The sequence below is a fragment of the Ambystoma mexicanum genome, chromosome 11 (assembly GCF_040938575.1).
Source record: "Ambystoma mexicanum isolate Mex_15411 chromosome 11, UKY_AmexF1_1, whole genome shotgun sequence".
Lineage (NCBI taxonomy): Eukaryota > Metazoa > Chordata > Amphibia > Caudata > Ambystomatidae > Ambystoma > Ambystoma mexicanum.
Window position 1 is genome coordinate 1,121,907,429 of NC_090934.1, and position 27,003 is coordinate 1,121,934,431.

At 46.7% G+C, this 27,003-nt stretch overlaps 1 protein-coding gene across 2 annotated transcripts in view; it reads right to left on the reverse strand.

Moving 5' to 3' along the window:
- Nucleotides 1–27,003, reverse strand: part of ALPK3 (alpha kinase 3) — a 1,238,914-nt gene that overhangs the window by 113,179 nt on the left and 1,098,732 nt on the right. For both annotated transcript variants that reach the window (XM_069624457.1, XM_069624456.1), the window contains 2 exons: nucleotides 23,830–24,047; nucleotides 20,425–20,473 (listed from right to left, as the gene is read on the reverse strand). In XM_069624457.1, coding sequence (XP_069480558.1) covers nucleotides 20,425–20,473; nucleotides 23,830–24,047 — 267 coding nt within the window. The remainder of the gene's footprint in view (nucleotides 1–20,424; nucleotides 20,474–23,829; nucleotides 24,048–27,003) is intronic.

A 27,003-nucleotide genomic window follows, 5' to 3' on the forward strand; every position in this document is an offset into this window, starting at 1 on the left:
ACTGTATGCTGTTTAATCAATTGTGCAGTTGAGAATAAGTATTTATTAGAAAATCTACCCACCACTCTCTCCTAATTCTGCCAGTCCCTTTTAAAACAAAATATAACAAAACTCTCATCACATTTACTAGTGGGCCGTAGCATATTCCTCTTGCACTGTAAGCACTGTAATAATAAGTGTTATGTTAATAAGAAATGTAAACGCCAGAGACAATTAATTACCAAATGCTGTGCTATGCACATTTAAGGGTAAGATAAGATAGGATAGGATAAGATAGCTCAGTGGGTTAAGTGCTCACTGCTGGGATCTATATGTGATCTGCAGGTCACAGGTTTGAATCCTAGCAAGTTCTACTTATCCTTCTTTCATCCTTCTGAGGTACTATTTTGATATAAGAGTGTTTTATGTAAAGTGCTTTGGCGAAAGCACTACATAAGTAATGGATAGTTTAAATGCCTAGGGCTCATTACGACTATGGCAGTGCAGGAAAAAAATGGCAGTAACAGAATTACTGCCACTTTTCTCACTCTGCCATATTACGAGTTTGGCCTGGAGTGGGTGATTTACCTCCAGCATCATGCAAGAAGTAAATCCAACCACTTCCCTCTGAAAACAAATCGGCAAAATCCTGTGGAGTCCAAACTAATGGGCACCAACACTGCCACCAGCACTGTAATCCGGCAGTAAATCTGCAAACCAAGTGGCAGTAATAGTAATTCCTTTGGGTGGTATACCACCGGAATACCACCCAACTCGTAATGAGCCTCTATGGTCTTAAATTAGTGTTGCTTTAAAAAAAGAATTGCTTCCTTAAGATATGTATGAATGTTTTCTCGTACTGGCATGTCTGAAGCTGAATAGGATTGGGTTGTGAAAGCATTGGAAGAAAGATCAAAATGTAGATGACACGAATCTATAAACTGATTTATATATCAAACTTTGTTAATGTTATTAGCAACTGTAGGTGCCTCGCCCAACCCCACCAAACATACCTTCGGCAACACCACTGTCCGCTTCTGCCCCCAGCCCATCTGGTGGCCATGGACCACATGAGAAATATTTACAAAATAATTCCTCTTGGCATGCTAACTGCATAAAGCAGAGATCATGCCGGAAGCATGCCATCCAGGTCGTACAAACAAGCTACAGAGGTTTCACGTGGCAGGGATGTTAGCTCTGTTTGCAAAGCACAGCCATGAAAGCCTGCACCCTGCCATATTGCTGCAGGAGGATGAGAATAGGTGTTACAGTCAGGGAGTGGACACCAGTCTGGTGGCGACATCAACGCCCCCTGCACCGTGTGCGCTAAATCACGCATGCATTCATGAGGTAGGTATTAATTAATGCACTCTGCTGGTGTTGTATGCAATCCTGCATCCCTGTGAGACATTGCTCCATAAGCTGCCTTCCCCATTGATCTATGTAAGGGGACTCAGTCTGGGCTTCTCCTCGTGTACACCCATGGCTGAAATAAATATAGAGGGGGCGGGGAAGGGCTTCACTTTCATATATGTTATTGAATCAAAGTTAATTTGTACATTTAGTACATGAGTGTGGTAGGCTTAGAAGAATAGGTCTATTGGAAGGGCAAAGGGTTAAATGCAAAGAGTCTCTGCAAGGTTTGTGCATGTTTGCTGAGGACATCGAAGGATTGAGCTAAACAGGGAAATTGAGCTAATTTGAGAGATCACTTGGAAGAAATGCGGATACTCCCTTCCCCACATTGTTTTCTTTTGCCCCCTACCATTCTAGTCAACCTCAGGAATCTCTAGAGCCCCTCTCACTTTTCTCTTTCCATCTCTCTGTTTCTGCACACGTTTTATTCGTCCCTATCACCTATCTCTCCCCATTACTGTCTTCCTCTTTCCTTTTCACACTATGGGCCTCATTACGACCCAGGCGGTAAGTTACCGCCTGGGCCGTGACTTTACCACCATGGCGTAAACTACGTTTACGCCATGGTGGTTGGCGGACTTACCGCCCCATTCCGACCTTGGCGGGGCGGTAAGTCCCCAATCCCCATTTACCCTTCCCCATTCCCATTTTTGCCCCATAGGGCATAATGGGAGTGGGGAAGGCGTTAATTACGCCACCGTAAATTACTGTGGCGTAATTAACTCCATGGTCCCTTAGCGCAGGTGTTAAAAGCGCCATGGCGCTAAGGGACCTCGTACTCAGGCGGTAAGGGTCGGCGCTGTTAACGCTGCCGTAAACCCCTTACCGCCTGGGTCGTAATGAGGCCCTATGAGGCTAATTCATGGAATAAAACTGCACCGAAATTTGTGGTGCAAGCTGGCGCACCCTCTCTGCGCTGCCCGCGTGCACTGCTTCTGCGCTAAATTCTATGAATTACCCCCTATCACTTTTAGTCAGTGCATCAGTCCTTTTCTCATCTTTTTTCTGGCCCTGTATAATCTGCCTCTCTGTAGTATCCCTCCACTGTGCACCTCCTTTTTTTTATCTTCCGTCCACTTCCTCCATCACTTTATACCGTGCATAAAAGACATTGGATGACATTACTGGGGCATTTGGGGCTGCACTTCACATGTGATGACAGCAATTAGACATGCAAGGCTCTTCCTTACACACGGCGACAGTATGAGGTGTATGAGGCATTAACTGACATTGGGTTTCATTACTGAACATTTAAGGATTGACTTGGGATATGATATAAGCAACTGGATATATAAAGCTTTTACTGACATATTGTGACTGTACCTAGGTTGTAGGACTAAAGCAGACAAAGTATTTCAGTGTCCTAAAATAATGGCTACATTTGGCCTGCTGTTTTATGACAGCATCTGGGAATGAGGGACTTCACTTGGCCTATGATTACTAGAGCTGACATGTGCAGCTATAGCAGGCATGAGGTGGCAGTAAATCACCATATGAGACTGTAGTGGCATATGCATCGCAGTGCCCCTGGCAACTGTTGTTTCAGCTAGGTCTACCGAGGTCATAAAATCAACCCCAGCATGACATATCAAGGCTGCACCATAATTCAAATGTGTTTGGTATCTAAAAAGGTTTTTATGTGTGCTTTAGTACCCATTAGGTACTTTGTGAAATATAAGGTTATACATATTTGTTACACCCATGAGTCACTTCCAGGTGAAGCCATGTGAAGTTATTTCATTATTTCATGTGATGCCATCAGGATCAAAGGTCACGTGGCATCACTTCCTGTAATGTCATTGTGTTTGCAATATCACCCCTGCTATCCCAGGCATTTTGGAGAATTGCCGCCCCTGTCCTTCCCTGCCCTAGCTTTGCTTGTTGTTTAGGTATTATTGGATTCAATAGCTACGAAAACTATATGGACATTATATTTGCCCGAAAACGTCAGCTACCTGACTGTAGAAAACCGTCCGATGTAACTTTGTTGTAGGCGGAACAGGTCTTATCTCCGGACCAGTGGTGGAGCAGACTGAATAAATTGGAATGGTCACCCAACAAGGTCTTTGCGAGTGGCTGGCCTATGATTTTATAGCTGCTCTGTATTTCGTCATCATCCTTGGAATACCCTGGCTTTGGCCACATAATCCCCAAATCAATTGGGATACAGGTTTGGTGTTGCTATAGTGTCCTTTCCGTATGCAGCATTGTGAAATGTTTGACGGGAGGTAAGAAAACCCTTGCAGTGCCATGGTCTTCCAATAACATTTCCTGGCAGCCATAACTAGGAACTCCCTCCAGAATTTGACCATGCCACTGTTTCGTCAAAAAACGTTATTAAGCCCTTTGGTCTCTGCAATGCCCCCGATATGTTCCAGCATTTTATAAACATCTTCAGCGACTTTCTGAAACGGTCTGTGATTATTTATTTAGACAACATCTTGAACTATTCCCGTTCACAGAAAGGACAAGTTGGGCATGTACAAACAGCACTGCTAATGCTGAGAATGCCTATTCCATGCTTCAAAAGTCAAGTTCTTGTTTATTTTCTTGTTGTGTGAAGAAGTGAAAATGTGTCAGGCCAAGGTAAGAGCCCTGCTGGATTGGTTCTGCCTAAAACATTGAAAGACCTTCAGGATTTCCTGGGATTTGCCAATTTGTATAGACATTTTATCAACTCCTTTTCTAGCTCGGTTGTTCTGTTGACTCGATTGACACTGGCTTTGGTCCCATTCCGAAAGATCGAAGAGACTCAAAGGGCTTTTGATAACCTAAAACAGTCTTTTACCAAAGGTCTTGTCCTTCAACATCCAAACCCCGAAGTTCCATTCTGAGTAGGAACTGATGGCACTACAGCAGTTATTGGCACCATTTTGTTCCAATGCTGTCTCAAGACGCAAAAGTTACATTAGGTTTATTTTTCTTCCTAAAGCTAACGAATGCTGAGCAGAATTACACAGTGATGAAGCGAGATGTGCTGGCGATCGAGGCTGCTTGGCAGGAATGGCGCCATTACCTCTTGGGGGCCAGGCATACCATAATGGTATACTCAGATTATAGGAATCTTCAGGCCTTGGCATCAACTGCCTGTACCACCCGTCAGTTTTCAATGGCATCAGCTCTTTTTGATTTTCATGTTTATGATACCCATCAGACCGTGGGTTAAAGTCAATGAAGGTGTTCTTTTGTATCAGTTAGGAAAAGGGATTGAACCTCTCACTCAGCATCCTCCCATAGCACCTGGTTGTGTGGTCTATCATTTGCACCCCAACCAAAGCTATGTTGGAAGATCTGAAGGACTGGGCTCTGCACCATCCGATGTGTGGGAAGCACAAGACATCACACTCATAGGCATCACACTCATAGGCATCTTGTTCTAAAGGTCTGGTTGCTTCTAACCAGCAAAGATTTCCAACAACAGGCCTTCCATTGGTATTGTTACGTAACAATTGCAGCGCATCCTGGTGGGTAGAAAATCCTGACCTTTCTTCGACAGTGGTATTTGTTGCCTCACATGAAGAAAAACACAGAGGACCATTTGCTGTACTGTGCTATATGTGCTCAAGAAAGAGTGTAAGGGGAAAAGCAGTCCGACTCCTTCACCCATTGCTGTTCCAAACAGCACTCGTGGAGGATATCCATGGATTTTATTGTGGAATGCCCTCAATACAGGGAACTGAATCATCTTAGTGGATATATTAGAAGAGTGGGGTAGAAACGCTAGTGGGTGCACTCTGGATAACGGTTTGATGATATTGATAAACGAGCCAGCAGCATCACACAAAACCGAAAGCTCTCCCCAAGACCTCCTAAATTGGAAATGTGTAGTATAGCAAGGGTTGGTGAGTCGTGCAGGGCAAGATAATTAGATGTCTTATGTTTTAGTAAGAAATTCTCAAAAATTCAACACGTGTACTGTTCTACAGATTGGTTTATTCCAGTCGTGTGATATGCTTCCAATTGCAGCCAACACGTGTTTCGACCATGGCTCATCCTTAAGACTGCCATTCACAATAGAAACACGATACAAAATACATAATCACATAGAGTACAGTAAAATAAGATAAATATCGCGTTGACACCAATTTGTAGCAAGAAATGTAACAGAATAATATATTAACAAAAAAGAAGAAAAGAAAGCACCAAAATGAATAAGCATTACATACCCATTGGAACATACCCATTGGAATATTGGTGAGCCAGGTGGGCGAAACAAGGAGATTAGAAAACAAGGAACACAATTTATTTTATACTGGTGGATAACATACATAATCATTGATCGTAATGCTGTTGCATGCTAGATGGAATACGTGGAACATTAGAAAAAATATCTGATGTACCGACAACACCCCATCCCAGGCACTTGACATGTCAACTATCCTTCTATTTAGTTCCAACCAAATGTTTCTTTTCTTTAACAATTACCTTTCTATTATATACTCAATATGCTTCATACTGTTTGCCGGCAATCATGATCAGTAATGCCACAAGGCCATTTTTACCAAGGAACTCTATTTCTAACAACATAGTGGATTACAGGCACCTTTTTAGACACTTCCACATTGTCAGGACCACACGTCCGTTGGTGCCTGCGTGCTAATGTAAGTGACGAGGCACCAGGGAACCACTGATGATATTAAAATCCATACCCAATGAGGTAAGACGCTACTGCAATGAATCCTTTTGCCATAAATTCCTTTATCTATCAGATCCTGAGCAACCACTTTACTGGCATTCAGATTATCCTTAATAGAGTAATAAAGGAGTACAATTTGGTCTCATTCAGCACTTGAATCCCAGCGCTCAATACTTACAGATTGCTATTCATTGTATGCAGATTTAAACACTTTCATGATGGACGGTCAGATATCACATCCATGTAAATTTAGACGATTTGAGGAACAGCATGCACTGATCACGGTGAGTCATTTTGCCATTGATGGAGCCAATGCTAATATGTCAGATATCAGATGCGTGAACTCTCCTTTCTCCCTATATTCACTAAGAATTTACAAATTCTCTATTAATGACGCTAAATGTAACACAATGTACTCTCTATGCTCCCTACATACATTAAGAAATTCCATCATCTCTATTAATTATGCTAACAGTAACACATTTTGCAACCTTATTCGATCACACTTTCTCTTCGAGCAATAATGACTATGATATTTATATATTTTCCTGATGTACAGATTTCTGAAGCATACCAAGTTTAGGTAAGATGGCATGTTCCAATAATTTCTCAGACTTAAGCATAACACATTGATGAGGCCCAACAAGGTTGAAACACGTGTCTGGGGTTGCTGTTGGTAATCCTGTTTAAAGGAGGTTTGCCTGGCATTTTGGGGCTGGACTGCCCTTGTGGGCGGGACAAAGACTGATATGCAAATGAGTATTCCTCCTTTGTGAAAAGTACAGTGAGAAAAAAGCAATGGCTGCAGACTCTCAAAGTGGGGAAAAACGCAGAAAATGTCATCATGCCATGTTCTTTCTAGAGAGGGGAGCCTGCTACCTTTTTTTGTATTTTTGCAAGGAACATGGGGTTGGTCACCCTAAGTTTCCTGGGGGAACCCAGACGTGGATCCCTTGCTCACTGTGTTCAGATAGGCACAGCTCCACCTGACTGATGAGGCCCGACAAGGCTGAAACACGTGTCTGGGTTGCTGTTGGTACTCTTGTTCAAAGGAGGTATGCCTGGCATTTCGGTGCTGGACTGCCTTTGTGGGCGGGACAAAGAATGATATGCAATAGATATTCTTCCTTTGTGAAAAGTACAGTGAGCAAAAGATGATGGCTGCGGACTCTCAAAGTGGGAAAAAACCACAGAACAGGTTATCATGTCATGTTCTCTCTAGAGAGGGGCGCCTGCTATGTTTCTTGTATTTTTGCAAAGAACTTGGGGTTGATCACCCTAGGTTTTCTGGGGGAACCCAGACGTGGACCCCTTGCTCACTGTGGTCAGAGAGGTACAGCTCCACCTCACTGATGAGGCCCCACAAGGCTGAAACACGTGTCTCGGGTTGCTGTTGGTACTCTTGTTCAAAGGAGGTTTGCCCGGCATTTCGGTGCTGGACTGCCCGTGTGGGCGGGACAAAGACCGATATGCAAATGGATATTCCTCCTTTGTGAAAAGTACACTGAGCAAAAAGCAATGGATGCGGAGTCTCAAAGTGGGAAAATACCACAGAACAGGTTATCATCCATGTTCTCGCTACGGAGGGGCACCTGCTATCTTTTTTGTAATATATCACAGAGATTTCTTATTCTAATGAGGACAACATCATGCTGTAGAGTCTGTGGGCCTCATTACGAGGAAGGAGGTAGCCATGCTGCTTTTTGTGGCATGGCTACCCCCATTCCGGGCACCGGGTCCGGGTTCCCTGAATGGGGAAATACCAGGCCATTCCGACTTTGGAGGGCCTGGTATTTCCCCATTCAGGGAACCTGGACTCGGTCCATCCCCATTTGAGCCCCCATAGGGCTCAATGGGAATGGGGAGCATGCTAACAACGGGCCCATTGTTAGCATGCTGGACCGCTCGCGGGACCCGCTAAGGTCTGGTCCTGCGAGCGGACCTCGTAATGAGTGGGTAGGGGGTTTACGGGGCCGGCTACTCTAACAGACCCTTTAACCCCCTACCACCAGGGTCGTAATGACCCCCTGTGTCTCTTATTTTATCTCACCCAAACACTTAAATCTCTTATCACCGTGTCACCTGACCCACATTTTGGGACAGCACCTACCAAGATTCTTTATTGATCGAGATTATGATTGTAGGGGATGGTAATAGTTGTAAGGTCTACCATGGTGCAACAGATGGAACAATACTGTATAACATAGAGTATGATAACTCTTTAAAGCAGTGATCAATACATACTGGAATGTCACAGGACTTTCATTTGGATTATGCTGAGCATGACAGCATTACGATCAATGATTATGTTATCAACCGAACTTAAAAATATTTTTATTGCTTGTCTTCTGTTCTCCTTGCTTCGCCCACCCGGCTGACCAATATTCCAATGGGTATGTAATGCTTATTCATTTTGGTACTTTCTTTTCTTCTTTTTTGTTGATATATTATTCTGTTACATTTCTTGCTACAAATTGGTGTCAACGCGATATTTATCTTATTTTACTTTACTCTATGTCATTATGTATTTTGTATCTTATTTATATTTAATAATTTTAGTGGTTATAGATTATTTCTCCAAGATGGCCTTGTTCATCCTTTGTCGTTGCATTCTGTTGGGTCCAACCCTTGCTAACCTCGTCTTCACTCATGTGTTCTGTTATTTTGGACTGCCCTCAGTAATCGTCTTTGAGTAAGGTTCCCCATTTATCCCACAGTTCTCTTCAGCATATCATCCACAAACAGACAACCAGGCAGATCTGATTAATCATATGAGAACAATATCTTTGCTGTCTGGTGCTCCAGTATAGGGACCCCTGGCTGCTCTGCTTGTGGCAGCGGAATTTGTAGGCAACAATACCACACATACGCCAGCAGGGATCACCCTTTTACACCATATATGGCCAACATCCACAAGCCCTTCCTATAGACTTCCCTACTTCTATGGAGGCAACCACCCCTGGAACCTGTATAGAGAACATCCAGGAAGTACAAGCCATTGTAAAAGCACATCTTCTGAGAGCCCAAAGTCATATTAAGAGGTACACTGCGAGTCATAGACAGTAGGCCCTGGTATGCAAGCCAGGTAACCATGTATTGTTGGCCACACAGCATCTCTGTATCACAGGAAAATGCTAATTGTTACGACTGAGGAATATCATTCAAATAATCAACCTGATAGCTTACAGTCTCATGCTTCCCAAGACCTGGAAGATTCATTCGGTTTTTCATGAGTCCCTCCTGAAACTGTGCCATGCCTCCACTCACCTGCGTAATAAGCCGGCACCCTTTACTGTGCAAGGAGGTGTAAAATATCAGGTCCAGGAAATCCTTGATTCCTGTATATACAGCGGCCAGCTTTTATATCTCATAGACTGGATAGGCTGCGATCTGGAAGATTGGACCTGGAAACCAGCATCTTGGGCACCCACTCTTGCTCTTTCTCACTCTGCATACCCTGAAGACCGCAGGCCTTTTCAGAGGGCTACGCTCAGAATGCCATGGGTGAAATCTCCAATGGGCACTAAGGAACAACCACACAAATGTAAATGGACGCTTCAATGGTGTCTGACAAACACCAGGTACTTCATTAACCATTGCTCCAAGCACTTGGTGATTTCATCGTGCAGAAAGAGCAAACGACCAATAGTGCAGCTTGACGGGGCCAGATGCAAAAACTAAAGTGTCTACTCAGATGCAGAACTCTACTTCTGAAAGGGCATTTTGCATGGTGAGAAGGCTCCATTTTCAGAAGACATTATTACACTGACATCTTTCCAGATTATTGACACTGCCTGTTTCTTGCAGTCCTTCCGCCTTACATCTTGGTTGCGTCTTGTGTACTATTCTTTGGATTGGGAATTGGTTCTATGAACCTTGTGAAATTTGTTCTTTGGATATATATTTTGGAACGTGCACAAGCACCCTGAAACTGTGTTAACTTGTGCTCCTATTCGTCTCGGCTCCTTTAAATAGAACTTTGTATCCCTTTCCCTGGAATTTCAAACTGTTCAGTCTTCTGGGTCTGATCACCGACACTCTCTCCGCCCTGTCTGATGCCTTCATCATAATCTGGTTGGGTATCTAGGTGTCCCTGAGTTTTGTGAAGACCTAACAGATATTGCTGTCAGGGGTTGTACCCAGTAGGTGAAGGGGGTCGGGGGGGAGGGTAATGCTATTCTGGGCGATTACTTACCTTTTTATCTCTTCTTTCTTTACAGTGCGGCAGAGAGTCTAGTGGCATTCCTCCCGCCATTTCACTTCATTGTGTAATGAGATTTTATTATTCCTACACAGTGAAGTTGGGAGGAAAGTATTTTACCCTTCTATGGGGCATTCACAGAGAGCAACCAGAGCTGATGGATACAGACTCTTCGGGCCACCTTTTGGTCCACGGGGTTATGCACTGCATCCTCTTAGGCCACCAAAGAATGACCTACTAGACAAGGAAAGATTGTGTATTCAGAGATGCCAACCAATGCTCTAGCCATTGCATTTCCCTTTTGGATCACCCTCCTCATGGGAGATTACAGAATTACTTGATGATAAAAGAGAAGGATGAAGAAGAGGGAGAGGGAATCTTCGTGGCACTCCTGTTCTTCTTTCTTTCACCTCATCATTCAGGATTTGTTGAACATCTGTAGTTTACTTTTAAACATGTTACCCTACCCTCTCTTTTTCTTATGCACCCTCAAATTCATTGCTTCTGAAAAGGGCTTGCAACATCAGATTGTGTCTCCACATGCCTCCTCCTTTCCACACTCTTCCCCTTGTTTCTCATGCTGAATAGTCCTGGAATCCCTTCAACTGGAACCCCTTGCCCAACAGGAGTCCCAGGAAGTTATTTCGCCTGCGAACCACACACATTTGCCCTGCAGAGGGTGATCACAATGCGAGATTTGAATAATGTTGCCCCTCAAAGTCCAGCTTTGAGAGCATCCCATTGCAATGTGTAGCAAACCTACCCAACTGGTTCCCTGTCCAATGGGGCAGGAGAAATTGTATCCAAGGCTTGCTGGGGGACTGGGTGTATTGCACTCTTGGTAGAAGGAGTGGGACTTATGCATGGCAGTTTGTACTCATAAGTAAGTACTGGGTCAACGAAGAGGGATGTGGAGGTAATGGCTTTTTTTACACATAGACAGCACCAAACAAAAAAAGTAATACTGTTATGCATAGAGGGTATTGACCGTTTAGATTTCAATTCAGGGGCAGTTCTACAATTTCCGATATCTGCTGTGGCAAAAGCCATGCAAATCTCCTCAGTTACACTTACATCATCAGAAGTGACATTACAGAAAAGTACATTACAAGTACTGTCATCAGTTCGTGGCACTTGAGGGCATCATGGGAAGTCCCACCATAAGAAGTTGCCATGAATAAGCCAAGAGACAAACAACTTGTCTGTGCGCCATATATGAATGGTCATTTTTTTACTATAATATACAGAGCAATAATATAGTCTAGTACACCATGAGTAAAACTTATTTAATAGCATACGCTGAAAATTGAATCCCTTATAGTGACTAAAGATGTTGGCAGCTAATAGATTTTAAATTAAATGATTTGCCTAGGATCACACATGTTGATTATTATTACTGGGCTTTTATGCAGCAATGAATAACCTCGAAAACGGCCTGAAAGCGCTTATTAAGTGGTGACCTGGGATTTAAGACCAGTCTATGATTTAGGCACTTGACTATTTATCGTTCTAACTTCAACCCTACCTTTTGCAAATATGAGTAAGGTTTCACTATATGAATCCTTATAGAGATACAATGAGCAAAAACATGATTACAGCATTATTTTCCCCAACCAAAATGAAAGATCACAGTAGAACCATTTCATGAATGTGAGCCTAAACAATTCATTTGAGTTTGAATGTGTTTTCATTGAGACACACAGTAAAGAAAGTGTACAACAATGTAATATGCTTGTTGTCACTATTAGACACAGCATACCACTTACTATGCAGTTCTCCCATTTTAATCACCCAGCATTTGCACCTCTTAAGGTACATTTGTCACTGCGGCCAACTATCCTTAACCACCACACCAGTTTTGATGCTGGGCTGAAAGACAGCCATGTGCTAAGAAGCTATTTGATAGGCCCCAGTGAGAGCTGCTGTGCTGCCCTTTGCTTGAAACACAACAATAGAGAAAGGCAGTTCATCCACTGAAGGGTCTGAGTTCTTGGAAGGCTGTTAATGGCTCACACTGTGGCACACAGTCCGAACATTCCTCCACCCCAGAGAGTGGTTCCGAAATCCAAAATCTGGGACAGACAACAAAATATGCAATGGTTGGCCCCCTTACAAGACCTATATACTGCAGAGACAAACAGAAGGGTTGATCTGAATATCATGCTTGTTTCAATTGTTTTAATATAAGAATCTCAGTTTAAAATGAACTGTAAGTTAACCAACACAAGCTTGGTATTAAAAGGGTTTGACAAGAGTATATGGGAATGCAATCTTGATTATGAAGCAACTGACATAAGCCTGGCTTCTTCCTGAACATCTGTCTTTTAAATTTGAACCATAGTGACCTTTGGTGTGCCCCAATCAAGTGAAATGCTATTCTTAAAAAAAGACAGGAATTTACGTAAAATGTTGATTTTTTTACAGCGTACAAAAGACACCAAGACGCCGAAAATAGGAAGTTACAAAAGAGGGCTGCTCTTCTTTGCCTACCAGATGAGAAAAAAACTAGAGTAGAAAATGTGGTGCTAGTTTGAAGCCCTGTTGCAATGTATTCTGCACGTGCCGAATTGTGCTTTTACCAGTGTATCAGAGCAATCAAACTAAGCATTTCAACGTGGCTAGATCATGATGAATCTACACATGCTAATTCTATTCATCTTTACTATTGTAATGCAGGTGCATTTGTGATGAAATAGTGTAAGTACCTTCGTAGTTAAAATGCATCACTTGTGAAATTGTAATTAGCAGGAAATTTAGTGTTGGTACATTTACTATCAGCGTTATTTGATTACATGAAAAGATATTTTAAAATGTGATATAAAATCAATCCTAATCATTCAATTGGTGAGCATGGTCGCTTAGCATTCCTGCCACCCATTTCTGCAGATTTAGTGCGGGATTACGAGTGGTATGATATGATAGGTTATTTATAACGCGCTTAATACCCAGAGGTGGTTTCTAAGCGCGACTCCAAGGCTCGCACCTGTGCAGCTCTGTGTCGTCTTGCTTCCAAGGCAAGCACGTTGCCGCTGAGCTATCCTCCGAGAGTGGTGTTAAATTAGTGTTTAATTCCCATTTTTGGAGTCCATAGGACTCATGGGGATTTTGTTAGATTTACTATGGGTGGTAAATTCAATGAATTTTGGAAGTGTAGTGGAGGATGTATCTCCAGCCATGGGCTGGAGGTAAATCATCCACTCTACCTCCAGTTTTGGAGTTAGCAGTGCAGGTAAATGGGAGTAAAATGATGGTAATTCCATAACTGACCTTTTTTCCACCCACACTGCTAAACTCATAAGTAGGCCCACAGCCTGTAGATAAGACTGGCTCGCAGTTAGAACTGCATCTGGTCACATGGCATTTAAGATGTTCATACTCAAGAAATGTAACTGAACAGTGAGCTACCTTAACAATTGAAGACTGTGAAAAGAGTCGTACTTGTTCAAAATCATTGAGATAATTTCTGGAGGGGGGGACATAAAGCTGATAACATTACATTTATCGGTCACAGATCTTAATCACAACACTTGGATTTAGGAATACAAATTAAATTGGATTTCAATGAAAATCAACCAATTAAGGAGCAGCAGCCAAGAAGCTGCTCCTTCAATCCTAGCATGATGGCAGAATTCCAACAGTTGGAGTCCATTTTATTCCACACAGATAGGTAGAAGAAGATCTGAACATCATCTTTAAGCAAGATTAAGTAATTAGTGACGGATTACGATCTAAAATTGTCCACATCATCAGTTCCATTGTTAATTAAATGCAACTTGCCATTACATTGAATGTAACTATTAAGAACAAAAATACAGTAAAGGCATCCAGCGCTCTACTACTTATTTGATTGCATGCTTTGTTTTTATACTTTGTGCTCCGTTGCACTGTGGTCTTCAGCATGTAACCACAGGTTCCATTGCTATATATTCTGAATGTCAGTAGAGGCAGCAACATGTGTGATGGTGTCAGGATCATGTGAACATAGAGGGTACACTTACGAGGGTGTGGCTCTGTCCTGGAGTGAGGGTTATGAAACTTAATGTTCAGGAGCCCTGACGACTTTAAAAGAGATGTGACTCCTGAAGAAGGAGGGGAGGGAAGGTGGTCTAGACAGCATATATGTTGCTTCATTCAAGAAGTAAAACAACTTTCCTGCTCTGGATTAAAGATTTGTAGAGGACAACCTTACACAGGTGAAGCAAGTGTCCACATTGCCTTCCAGGTAGACAAAGCTGATGCATTCCATTTATCGGTCACAGATCTTAATCACAACACTTGGATTTGCAGGGGGGAGTGGACTGTGAAAACAATCCTGTATTGGAGAGAAGTACAAGGTACAGCAAAAGGCTTTTAATGTGCTATAATCACACGTGTACTAGAACTCAGATCACCGGTGTTTCAGTCATGAAGGTGAAACCGATAAAAGTGAATTATGTAGCCCCTTGACCTGCATAATGTAAGCATGTGCCGAAGCGAGGCTATATTCTTCAGAAATGTGGAAGCTTCCAAACAGCTACACTGCAGTAAGGAGCACATGAAAAGGACCATCCAAGCAAGGTTTTATAACATTACAGTCTAAAAACATCAAACGACTACACAGACTAATCACTCAGCCTGGCACTAGTTTACTGACTTCAACACTTAAGCAGAAGTCTGACTTGCCGAACTGGAGAATCACATCCTCTGTCACCGAAAACATGCTGTGCGAGTGAGACTTTTGTTTCTTGTGATGGTGGGCAGCTGTGATTCTAGGAGTCAGAGGTGGTTGCAGCGAATCTGCAAGTACGTTGGGCCAGCTGTTTCAGGCAGGGACATATGTAGAACGGAGAGTGGATATAGCAACGTACTGGGTGAAGAGGGATGACAGGAGGAGCAAGCCAGCGTGGTGTGTAGGGCAGTCAGGCAGGAATGAAGTATGTGTGGGCCCTCATTCCAATTGGAGAGATTTAAGAGAGTGAATGAGTATGCCAGAAAGTGGCAAAGGCCTGTTGTATTTGAGTGCTCATTCAGGGAATACAGGCAGGCAGATTTGCATACTAGAGAATTCAACAAGTGCTGCTTTGAGCAGAATACATAGACCTACACAAAGTAAAACAGGCTGAATACACACTACAGGCAGACACGTAACCTGAAATTATAGTGCAGGAGAGACATCAGCTTCTTGACCTTGCCGCGGCCTTTGACATTGTTGATCATCAGAGACTTTTCCATTGTCTTCCTGAATCGGGAATCTCGGGTGTACCACTTAGATGGCTTTCTTCTTTTCTTTCAAACCGAATGCAGACAGTTTCCCTTCCTCCTTTCACTTCGCTCCCCATTGTGCTTGACTGTGGGGCCCCTAAGGGCTCCGCTCTCTCTCCACTACTTTTTAACTTGTATATATGGTGGCTTTGGCCAAACTTATTTACATCTACAGGGTGCGTTTTTTTAGTTATGCAGATGACACACAGATTCTTTCGGTAGTGGGGACTTGGATTGCCAATAAATGGCTTAAGCTAAATGGAGAGAAAACTGAGGTTTTGGTGGTTGTCCCTATCGCTGCAAGACACCTCTGGACTTCAGAAGACAGGCCTACGACCTTTGGTCCTCGTCCTGTACCTTCCACTTTAGTTAAGAGTCTGGACATTAAAATCATGGCCTCTGGCTCTAGAGAAGCTCAAGTCTCTGCAGTTTATCAAACATGTTTTGTCAAAATTAAAGTGCTGAAGAAGGTTTTTCCCTTTCTTCCGACCGACTCCCGGTCTAAAGTTGTGACCGCTGCCATCATGGGTTCAATTGATTATTTTAACGGGATCTACCTTGGTCAACCTGAGGCTCTGCTTCAACCTCTACAGATTCTGCGGCAAGGCTCGCCCTTAATGCTCCTCGAATGGCGCATTCCCATGACCTTCTTTGTTGCTTACACTGGCTCCCTGGTAGGAGCCGAGTGAAGTTTAAAATTCTATGTACTGTTCATTGTGCCATCCATAACATCGGGGCTGGGTTTCTTCATTCTAGACTCTCTCTGTACCATCCTAACAGGACTCTCCGATCAGCCAATCAGTCTTTGTTGGTCGTGGCCCGTTTTTAGTGGGCTCGAACTAGAGGCAGAACTTTCTCTGTGCTTTCTCCATTATTATGGAATGCTCTTCCTCCTCAGATCCGGGGCATCCCCAATTTCACTTCCTTTCGAAAATAGCTGAAAACTCTTCTTTTCTAATTTCCCAATTGCAACCTTACTCTCTCTATAAATGCCTTGATGGCGCCAGGTCTTTGTTGCGCTGTACATATCTTCATACAATACAATACAAAACAATACAAGTGACAGTAAAAACCGAGGGACGGGGTTAATCAGGGTGGGTGCAACAGTTACAAAAATGAAGGACTGTCAGGTGGGAACGGGGGTGCAGATGCGGAGAGAGGCGGAGTGGGTTAATTAATTGGCTCTGTCTTTTTTCTTTAAAAGGAGGAAGAAGCCCTCCAGGAGGAGGTCGTGCCATGAGGGCTGCAGGAGACTGCAGGTCACGGTGTGGAAAAGGCGTTTGTCTGGCCTTATTAGCCGGCCTGGTAAGACGGTAGCAGAGGGCAGACGTGAACGGACGCAGGGTCGAAGCCGAGTGCATTGCTAGCCAGGTAACGAAGCCCAAACTCACGAATAATGGCCGGAAGAGGCAACAGCTGAAGACCAGGATTTACCAGGAATGGTGCCAACGAGGGAGCAGGTGAGCCTGCTGAAGATTGCATGGGACGTTGGGAACCCAGGGGCTGGTGCCATGCAGAACGCCAATGAGGGAGTAGGTGAGCCCGCTGAAGAGAAAGAGGGTTGTGGGCAGAGGAAAAGGGTGAACTCTTAAGCGGAACTTGTTCATAGGCAGGACAGTCTGTGCCAGACCTTTCCAATTAGCGGACTAACCTAGGAGGACCGGCAGAGGGTGAGGTAACCACTGCTTTGCTACCAGAATGTTGGACTACTTATAAGTACCCATTGAGAAATAAAATAAAGAACCACGTACAGTTTACCTTGAGTCTCAGAGTACTTTGTATCTAAAACCAAGCAGTGACAAGAAAATAGGCAAATAGAGGAGGGGAAAAAGTAAAATACTAAACGAAAATACTTACTCAAATGTCTTTGCAAAAGGTAAGGAACTGGGACATAAACATTCTTTAATGACCAAAGTAAGACAATAGTACCTCAAATACTGGGAAAGGACACCTAGCGGGCACGTTTTATACCTTTAGCTCTACAAGAAGTATCAACAATGTCAAGCAGGTTTTCTTGGTGCTTCTCTCTATATCAGAAGGGGAAGATACAGTCCACGCATCTTGATGTGGCGAGCAGCTAAGGAAGGCACATTCAGTGAGGACAGCTGCAAACACGAATCGACTGGCTCTGCGGGTAGGCTTGGCATGTGTAGCTGTTCTCGGGACACAGAGGAGACGAGGTGTATGACGCATCAGGCAGGTAGGCCTAGGTTTGGCTGCAGCTGGCTCAAATCTTTAGATAAAATACTAAGCGACCTCAGTGCCAGAGGCAATGCCTTTGCTCGTAAAAGTGCTGGAGGTCTATAAAGAATACTGTATGAAGCTGGAGATCTCTGCTGTACTTCCCACTGAGGGGGAGGGGAAGTATGAACATCCAGCTACAGGTACACAGTCTCCTCTCTTGATACTTAGGTTTTCTGGTCAATGGTCCTTTGTGAAGGCAAGCCGAAGGTCTTCCAGTTGGTGTCCCTTCTGTACCTCACGTTCATTAAGGGAAAGATTGCTTGTCCTCTTATCAAAGCCTTCACAGCTATAGAAGGGGATTCTGAGCTGTGAACGCCTCCAACAAGAATCAAACGAGTGGTGGGTTCCTACTCTATTTAAAGGAAGTATTGCCTTCCAAGATCTCTGATGGAATCCAATCAGGGTGACATCCAACAGAAGTGTCCAACATTGTTTCCCTCACTTCACCCAGGTTGCAGTTCACAGTGGAGATCTCATGAAGGCAGTTATCAAAATGGTGGGAATAAGCATGTGTCATAGCTCCCTGAGCTCCCTGACTGCATTAGCTCTGCAAGGGCAATCGGCCAAAATGACTGTGTTGAAAAGCCAGAATGCGTGATTTGGCCGAATTTCGAAAATTCTGAACAGCAGAAAAGTTTGACCAAATCATGCATTCGGTACTGGGGGCTGCACCCTGCGCCCTTCCTCACTATATTGTAAGCAGGGGTTGTGGGGATGTCCCCAGCAGCAGCCCCTAAAAAAAAAAGGACCATGCAGTGCCGGTTCACGATCACAGAAGTGAAAGGGAACAGGCGTTGCAGGGACACAGAGAGTCGGCAGCAAGGTAAGTAGGGCAGTGAGGGTGTGGGTGTTGGTAGGGGGGTGGGTGGTTGGGGGTGGGGGTAGGGCTGTTGGCCAAGTCAGAAATGTTCAGGGGACAAAAGACTGAAGGTTATTTTGGAAAAACAATCTTCTGTCTTTTCTCCCTCGAACATTTCTACCTCGGTCTTTCAACCCCGATCCCTGTCAGGCCCACCTCCCTGAGAAGAAAGAGCCTATCTGTAAATACCTTCCCTCCAAATATCACACTCTGTCAGACAGGCTCTATTTAGATGTTTATGGTTCAGCTCAATCACATGGTGAGGAGAGAACGTCTACCACTAGAGTCACAAAGGGTGTGAAATGGAAACCACAAGCACTCAGCTTATCAGATAACAATGTTGTTCCTTTCATCAAATTGGTCAATAGGTCTTAGGCAACATTTTGAAATTTAAATCAGTCAAATCCAAATTGGTCATAAATGTATTTCTCTTCCCACCACAATATTCTCCATTTACAGAATATTGCTTTATGTTTAAATTGTTTAGCGTCCAATTGGTAGGGTGCTAGGACACTGTTGCTATGTGTAAGGGGTCAATGGAATTGCCAACAGAAGATAAATGGGACTTTCCACATTAACAAAAAAAGCCCAATGTAAATTTAGGCAATAACAGATTTTAGGCAATAGCAGACTTTACTTAATAATACACTTTCCTCAACTCTATCCTTTTGTAGAATACGGTTAGAGGTACACATAGACATCATAACATTAATTCACTTCCCCACGGTGCATGGGTGTTTACAGGAAAGTACATGGATGCTGCATGTGCACATTTCTTTGTTGTAAATTTCCTGAAACGTGGCCATGTTGCCTGACAGTTGCTGGCTTGCAAAATAGACACGCACAGTGAAAAACGTGCATAATTGTCTATATGTGAATATTAGTTACTCCACTGTCTACGACTTCCATCAGCCCCAGCTAGCATAGTCAATGGTGAGGGGTCATGGGCAATGTAGTCTGCAACATCCGGAGAGCTGCAGGTTGCAGACCACGGAGCTAGAAATAGTAACTCAAAACAATTGGAACTGCAGAATCTTCCCTATTTTAAAAGAGAGATACAACTACCCAGGAACTATGTAATTATGAATGCATGGAAGTTATGTGAAGACAAACTTGTTTCTGAGCAAACAGGTTCATGGAACTTGCAGTAAAGCAAGTCCCCTCACTATATCCGCATCCCATGCATATATACATACACATTGAATTTGTATTTGCTACATGATGCCATCAGGTATCAGTGTAAAGGAGTCCGATTTATCTTAGGTAAGTACACATTAACTCAGAGTGATAACTTGCTCCTTTGCACCACTAACAAACACCCACCTCCTTATCTTATTTTTTACACCCACCCGTACCTCCACTGTATGGCCAGAACTAATGGTTAGACATAGGAGACAAATACTCATGCGCCTGCGCTCAAAGACCTATGGCTGCACAGACCCTCAGCGTGTGCTTGTTTAAAACTACACCATGTGTTGGCCCTCGGTTGGCTCCCAGGATTTCCAGTATTTAAAACTGCAAAAGACCTGCATGTAAGAGTCTCTGGAGACTATTGTGTACTTAACCCGAATTGAATCGATGGAAGACAAAACATGGAGAAAGTGCACCATTTCAGCAAAAGAATCAATAAATAAGATACGGTTTCATGTGTTGTGTAAACACAGATTAAGCTGTACAGATGAAGGTGTTTACTTCTCTTTCTAATTATAATCACAAAAAGAACCTGCAAATTCAATCGTAGACTAAAAGCAATCTTACAGCGCATTTACTCCAAATTGTAACTTCACTTATGTAATGAATTCATATTTTATAGCGACATGCCCAGTTTAAAAGAAAAACTTCACATACCCTTTATTTTTAGTAGCTATTGCCACATTCGTGATCTTCCAGCCGACACCTACAAAATAACATAACACTTAAAATTGTGCAGGGTTTTTACCAGTGTGATCTTGTTTGTAATTCAAATATGTAAACAACAACTATAACCAACAACATGTTCTTTCTTAGTTAGCACAGGTGATGTGTAGTAATACATGTCGAAATAAAATGGGAGGTATACTATGGAAGTCAACATGAGAAACAAGGATAGTTAAAATGATGCATTTAATGGAATTAGAAGAAACACCACAGCGCATCGCGCACAACAATCTAACATCCCACCTGTCACTGTAGAATACCTACAGGCGGCGGATCTAACGGTCGCTAGGCAAACAAAAGGCGACCGGGCCCCCCCCCGCCCCGGGCCCCCCCCCGGCCCTTCCACACAACAGGGCCCGCCCCTTCCACACAACAGGGCCCGCCCCTTGCCCGCCCCTTCCACACAACAGGGCCCCGCCCCTTCCACACAACAGGGCCCTTTCATTTACACTCCGGGTTCATTCCAATCCTGGGCCAGGACTGGCCCAGGAGACGTGTCTACGTCACAGTGACGCAGTGTTATGTGCCGGCGGTGTGATCCCACGAGGAAAAAGAAGTAATCTCCATTGCCCGGGCCCAGCTGAGAAGAGAAGGTGCTGCTCGAGTCGAGGCTGTCGAGTGGTGTTTGCTGTTTGCTGTCTCCTGCCTACTCGGGTAAGTTTAGCTATTGTGGGGATTTGTGTCTCCATGCTCCCGTGACTGTCTCCATGGACCATGCTCCCCTCCTGCCCCAGCCCCCCGTGAGTGTCTCCATGCCCCCCTCCCTCCCCAGGGCCCCCGTTTGTGTCTCCATGCCCCCCTCCCTCCCCAAGGCCCCCGTTTGTGTCTCCATGCCCCCCTGCCTCCCCAAGGCCCCCGTTTGTGTCTCCATGCCCCCCTGCCTCCCCAAGGCCCCCGTTTGTGTCTCCATGCCCCCCTGCCTCCCCAAGGCCCCCGTTTGTGTCTCCATGCCCCCCTGCCTCTCCAAGGCCCCCGTTTGTGTCTCCATGCCCCCCTGCCTCCCCAAGGCCCCCGTTTGTGTCTCCATGCCCCCCTGCCTCCCCAAGGCCCCCGTTTGTGTCTCCATGCCCCCCTGCCTCCCCAAGGCCCCCGTTTGTGTCTCCATGCCCCCCTGCCTCCCCAAGGCCCCCGTTTGTGTCTCCATGCCCCCCTGCCTCCCCAAGGCCCCCGTTTGTGTCTCCATGCCCCCCTGCCTCCCCAAGGCCCCCGTTTGTGTCTCCATGCCCCCCTGCCTCCCCAAGGCCCCCGTTTATGTCTCCATGCCCCCCTGCCTCCCCAAGGCCCCCGTTTGTGTCTCCATGCCCCCCTGCCTCTCCAAGGCCCCCGTTTGTGTCTCCATGCCCCCCTGCCTCCCCAAGGCCCCCGTTTGTGTCTCCATGCCCCCCTGCCTCTCCAAGGCCCCCGTTTGTGTCTCCATGCCCCCCTGCCTCCCCAAGGCCCCCGTTTGTGTCTCCATGCCCCCGTTTGTGTCAAGGCCCCCGTTTGTGTCTCCATGCCCCCCTGCCTCCCCAAGGCCCCCGTTTGTGTCTCCATGCCCCCCTGCCTCCCCAAGGCCCCCGTTTGTGTCTCCATGCCCCCCTGCCTCCCCAAGGCCCCCGTTTGTGTCTCCATGCCCCCCTGCCTCTCCAAGGCCCCCGTTTGTGTCTCCATGCCCCCCTGCCTCCCCAAGGCCCCCGTTTGTGTCTCCATGCCCCCCTGCCTCTCCAAGGCCCCCGTTTGTGTCTCCATGCCCCCCTGCCTCCCCAAGGCCCCCGTTTGTGTCTCCATGCCCCCCTGCCTCCCCAAGGCCCCCGTTTGTGTCTCCATGCCCCCCTGCCTCCCCAAGGCCCCCGTTTGTGTCTCCATGCCCCCCTGCCTCCCCAAGGCCCCCGTTTGTGTCTCCATGCCCCCCTGCCTCCCCAAGGCCCCCGTTTGTGTCTCCATGCCCCCCTGCCTCCCCAAGGCCCCCGTTTGTGTCTCCATGCCCCCCTGCCTCCCCAAGGCCCCCGTTTGTGTCTCCATGCCCCCCTGCCTCCCCAAGGCCCCCGTTTATGTCTCCATGCCCCCCTGCCTCCCCAAGGCCCCCGTTTGTGTCTCCATGCCCCCCTGCCTCTCCAAGGCCCCCGTTTGTGTCTCCATGCCCCCCTGCCTCCCCAAGGCCCCCGTTTGTGTCTCCATGCCCCCCTGCCTCTCCAAGGCCCCCGTTTGTGTCTCCATGCCCCCCTGCCTCCCCAAGGCCCCCGTTTGTGTCTCCATGCCCCCGTTTGTGTCAAGGCCCCCGTTTGTGTCTCCATGCCCCCCTGCCTCCCCAAGGCCCCCGTTTGTGTCTCCATGCCCCCCTGCCTCCCCAAGGCCCCCGTTTGTGTCTCCATGCCCCCCTGCCTCCCCAAGGCCCCCGTTTGTGTCTCCATGCCCCCCTGCCTCCCCAAGGCCCCCGTTTGTGTCTCCATGCCCCCCTGCCTCTCCAAGGCCCCCGTTTGTGTCTCCATGCCCCCCTGCCTCCCCAAGGCCCCCGTTTGTGTCTCCATGCCCCCCTGCCTCTCCAAGGCCCCCGTTTGTGTCTCCATGCCCCCCTGCCTCCCCAAGGCCCCCGTTTGTGTCTCCATGCCCCCCTGCCTCCCCAAGGCCCCCGTTTGTGTCTCCATGCCCCCCTGCCTCCCCAAGGCCCCCGTTTGTGTCTCCATGCCCCCCTGCCTCCCCAAGGCCCCCGTTTGTGTCTCCATGCCCCCCTGCCTCCCCAAGGCCCCCGTTTGTGTCTCCATGCCCCCCTGCCTCCCCAAGGCCCCCGTTTGTGTCTCCATGCCCCCCTGCCTCTCCAAGGCCCCCGTTTGTGTCTCCATGCCCCCCTGCCTCCCCAAGGCCCCCGTTTGTGTCTCCATGCCCCCCTGCCTCTCCAAGGCCCCCGTTTGTGTCTCCATGCCCCCCTGCCTCCCCAAGGCCCCCGTTTGTGTCTCCATGCCCCCGTTTGTGTCAAGGCCCCCGTTTGTGTCTCCATGCCCCCCTGCCTCCCTCCGCCTCAATTAACTCCGCCCACCCTAAGCTCCACCTCCATGACCCGCCCACCTAGGGCCCTCTGTCAGGTGCTGCCCACGGGGCCCTTTGCCTTAAATCTGCCACTGCCTACAGCTTACTTGCTGTGCTTTGATAGAAAGGTCTTTGCTCTGGCCCCATTTCACCCCATCAGCATGAAAGAATGCATGCCATGTTAGTAAGATCATGGGCACACAGTTTGACACACTTCAGTCGAGGGTCATAGTGTGAGATTGGCCAAGTGCGCAGTTAGTTCTGGAAGTAGGATCATGAAGCCACATCCAAGCTAGCTTTGCTCTTGAATATAGCTCCAAGTTGCAGACTTACCTTGTAAATCTGTTATAAGGAAATTTCCGTTCGTCCACTGGTACACCCAATGCTGGAAAGCACAGCATTTCTTTTCAATCTCTGTCGCGTTCTTCATCTGCAGGCTTCCACTCTTGTCCTTTGTACAATACTTCTCAAATCGTCCTTCCAGATCATCCTCTATCGTTGCATAAGGGATGTTATTTGCAGGCCGATATATTAAATTCAGTGGAATTATCCTACAAATATAAGTGTTATATCAAATCAGGAGCGTACATTTAGCTTGCTACAAGGTATTGCTTCGCAATGTGAAATTAAAAGAATGCTCTGCATAGTGATGACCTCCGCCTTATGGCGCGGACCAGGCCGGTAACGGCCCACGAGCCGAACCTTTGCTAAAGTCCTGTGAGCGCTAAGGGCCACCCACTCCCGACCAAGGATGCAGTGCTATTAGCACCCCAGGGCTCACTCAGGGTGCTATTCATATTTGACTTTCTTAGGGAAATGGGTTCTGCATCTATTTCATGTGCCGCACGTTAATATTAGGACAACTACAAAACAAAGGCATAGACAATGGAAAACGGTTATATGTGATTTTACCATTTTTAAAACCACGAGATGGTTTTTTATCGATCTGCAAACAACTGTGGAAAAAACATTAAGTTAACCTTTTCAGCGTGCCTAATGTCGGTCTGCATTCACGATCTATGCTATCATAGTGCCATCTAGTGGTTCGCATAATAATGCGTTTGTGTTCATACCATGTTGGTTGTTTCCTGTGCTTTCCCTCACCCAACATACATAATATCAAAACATTAACCCCCTTTTCCTCTTCTACCCCATAAGCCTCCCATAGTCCTTCCCTTTTTTCTTTTTACGGAACTCAACCTAGACATGTTTTTGAAATAAAATTACCACATGCAAATTGTCATTTTTACATGCTCTTTGATATTCAAACCTTGATTCGATGTTTTTTTACTGTCTTTATTTAAGAAATTCGTTATTGTTACACCTTCTATTATTGGCTATATTTTCCTGCAACGTAATCACTGGTCACCTGGAAAACATTAAACGGAATAAGTCCCTTAACTATTTCCATAGCGGCCATCAGGAAGGAACATGCAGAGACCAACGAGATTGCGACCGCGAGCTAGGGGGATACACCTCTTGGGTGTGGCGCCGCTGCATGCAGTATAAATAAAAGGGGTGTTCCCGGATGCGGGAGTGCGACCGGGAAGCCCGAGCAGTACAGATGTGTGTTGTGTGAGTCTGTGCTTGCTGGGGTGCTTATGGGCATCGCGAGGGGGTTTGGGACCAACCCCCAACAGTGGCGACGAAGTGGGGATGATCTTGATTACATTTCGTTTCATGCCATAGGCCGTGCATCGACCACGCAGCTGGTGGCCATTTTGGATTTCGGCCGTAGAACTTCACCGAGCTCCGGTTTGGGCGGTGAGTGGCATCCAGGCCAAATTCTTGGACACACTGTTAGCAGGCAGTTTACTTGCATGCCCATGCCCGATTTTTGAGTTTTCCTTGATTTTTGGGCCTCCTACGTCGAGTGCAAGCGAGGAGGAGGGTTATAATGGCTGGGCCTGCTTAGCCCAAATTCTCCTTGACTCCATTTTTGGAACTCCTGTGCCTACAAGGTGCTGCTGCAGCTGAGGATTGGGTTCTTCATCATCCTCTTCATCATCAGGCTGGAGATCTTGTTCTTCCTCATCCTCTTCATCATCAGTGAGGACTGCTGCAGCTGTGGATCTTCCATTCTCTTCATCCTGTTCATCATCATTTCTAGCTACTGTGGCTGTGTATGAGGTTGTCTGGGAAGGGGGACACTCTGCCATCATCACCTTCGCTCCCAGGTTGGACATTTCTTTTGCCTGGTGTGTGTTTCTGGACTGTGTTGTGGTGGTGGGAATTGAGTTGCGGCCCCCAAATTCCACGCTGGGGGTGCCTGTGCGCTCAAGCCCATGAGCAGGGCTGGTGATCAAGTCGGTGGACTGCCAGCAGTTCAACAGCAGCCGCCTCAGGACGGTGGGCAAGCAGCAGCCCAGCAGCAGCCTCCCCAGGATGGCGGACAAACAGCAGCTCTACAACAGCCTACTCAGGCTGTTGTAGAGCTGCAGCCCATCCCCAAATTTGATGTCTCGGGCCCGCCGTCCAGCCTAGGGCCCAGATGGAAGAGGTGGGTTGACCACCTTGACATGTACTTTAGGGCCGCACAGGTGACAGATGATGACAGCATGCTGGCAACCATGTTATACTCGGCGGGACCCTCGGTCCAGGAGATATTTGAGTCGCTTCCACCAGGAGATGGATCCTACGCGGCGGCAAGGGTAGCACTCCAGGCTCATTTTCTGCCCCTTGCCAACTCGGACTACGAACGATTCGTGATGCTGTCCGCAAGGAAAAAGGAGGATGACACTTTGGACACCTTCTATGGACGCCTAAGGAGCCTGTCGCTGGCTTGTGCATGGGGCGATGCAGAGGACATGATAAGAACAATGCTCACCCAGGCGTGCTTCTCGGGCAAGCTCAGAAGACAGGTCCTAAGAGAGCCCGGCACCACGTTGCCCCGCATCCTTGAGCTGGGGCGGTGCCATGAGGTGTCTGAGGCTCGGGCAGCTAGGATGGAGGCTGGGTCGCGCACTGTCAAGACAGAGGAGGTGTGCGCCATGTGGCGAGGTGGAAGAGGCATCAGAAGACCTGGTGCTGGACCCCGTGACAGAGCTGGAAGAGCTAGTGAGTCCTGCCAGAAGTGTGGGTACGACCTTCCCCACCCAACAGAGTGCCCAGCGGCTGGAAGGACGTGTGGAAGGTGCAGGCTGCCCGATCACTTTTCCCGGGTGTGCAAGGCAGCCCTGCACGTGATGGTGCCTAGAGGCTCGGCCCGGTCTGGGTTCCTTCGCCAGAATCACCTGCCGAATGTTGCCCAGGTGGACCAGAGCGAGGAAGGTGCCCGGTGGAGGAGGTAGATGAAGAGGAGGAAGAGAACATTTTCTTCGTCTCCAGTGTGGGTGCCCTAAAAGGGAAGAACAGGAGACAGCCGAGGTGTGTGGTGAAGGTCAACAAGTCGCCAGTCCCGGTCCTGGTAGACACGGGAGCGTCAGTCAACGTGATGGCCCATGGGCATTACGACGCCTTGGACACGCCTCCTAAACTGGTCACACCGAAGGCTTGCATCTTTGCATT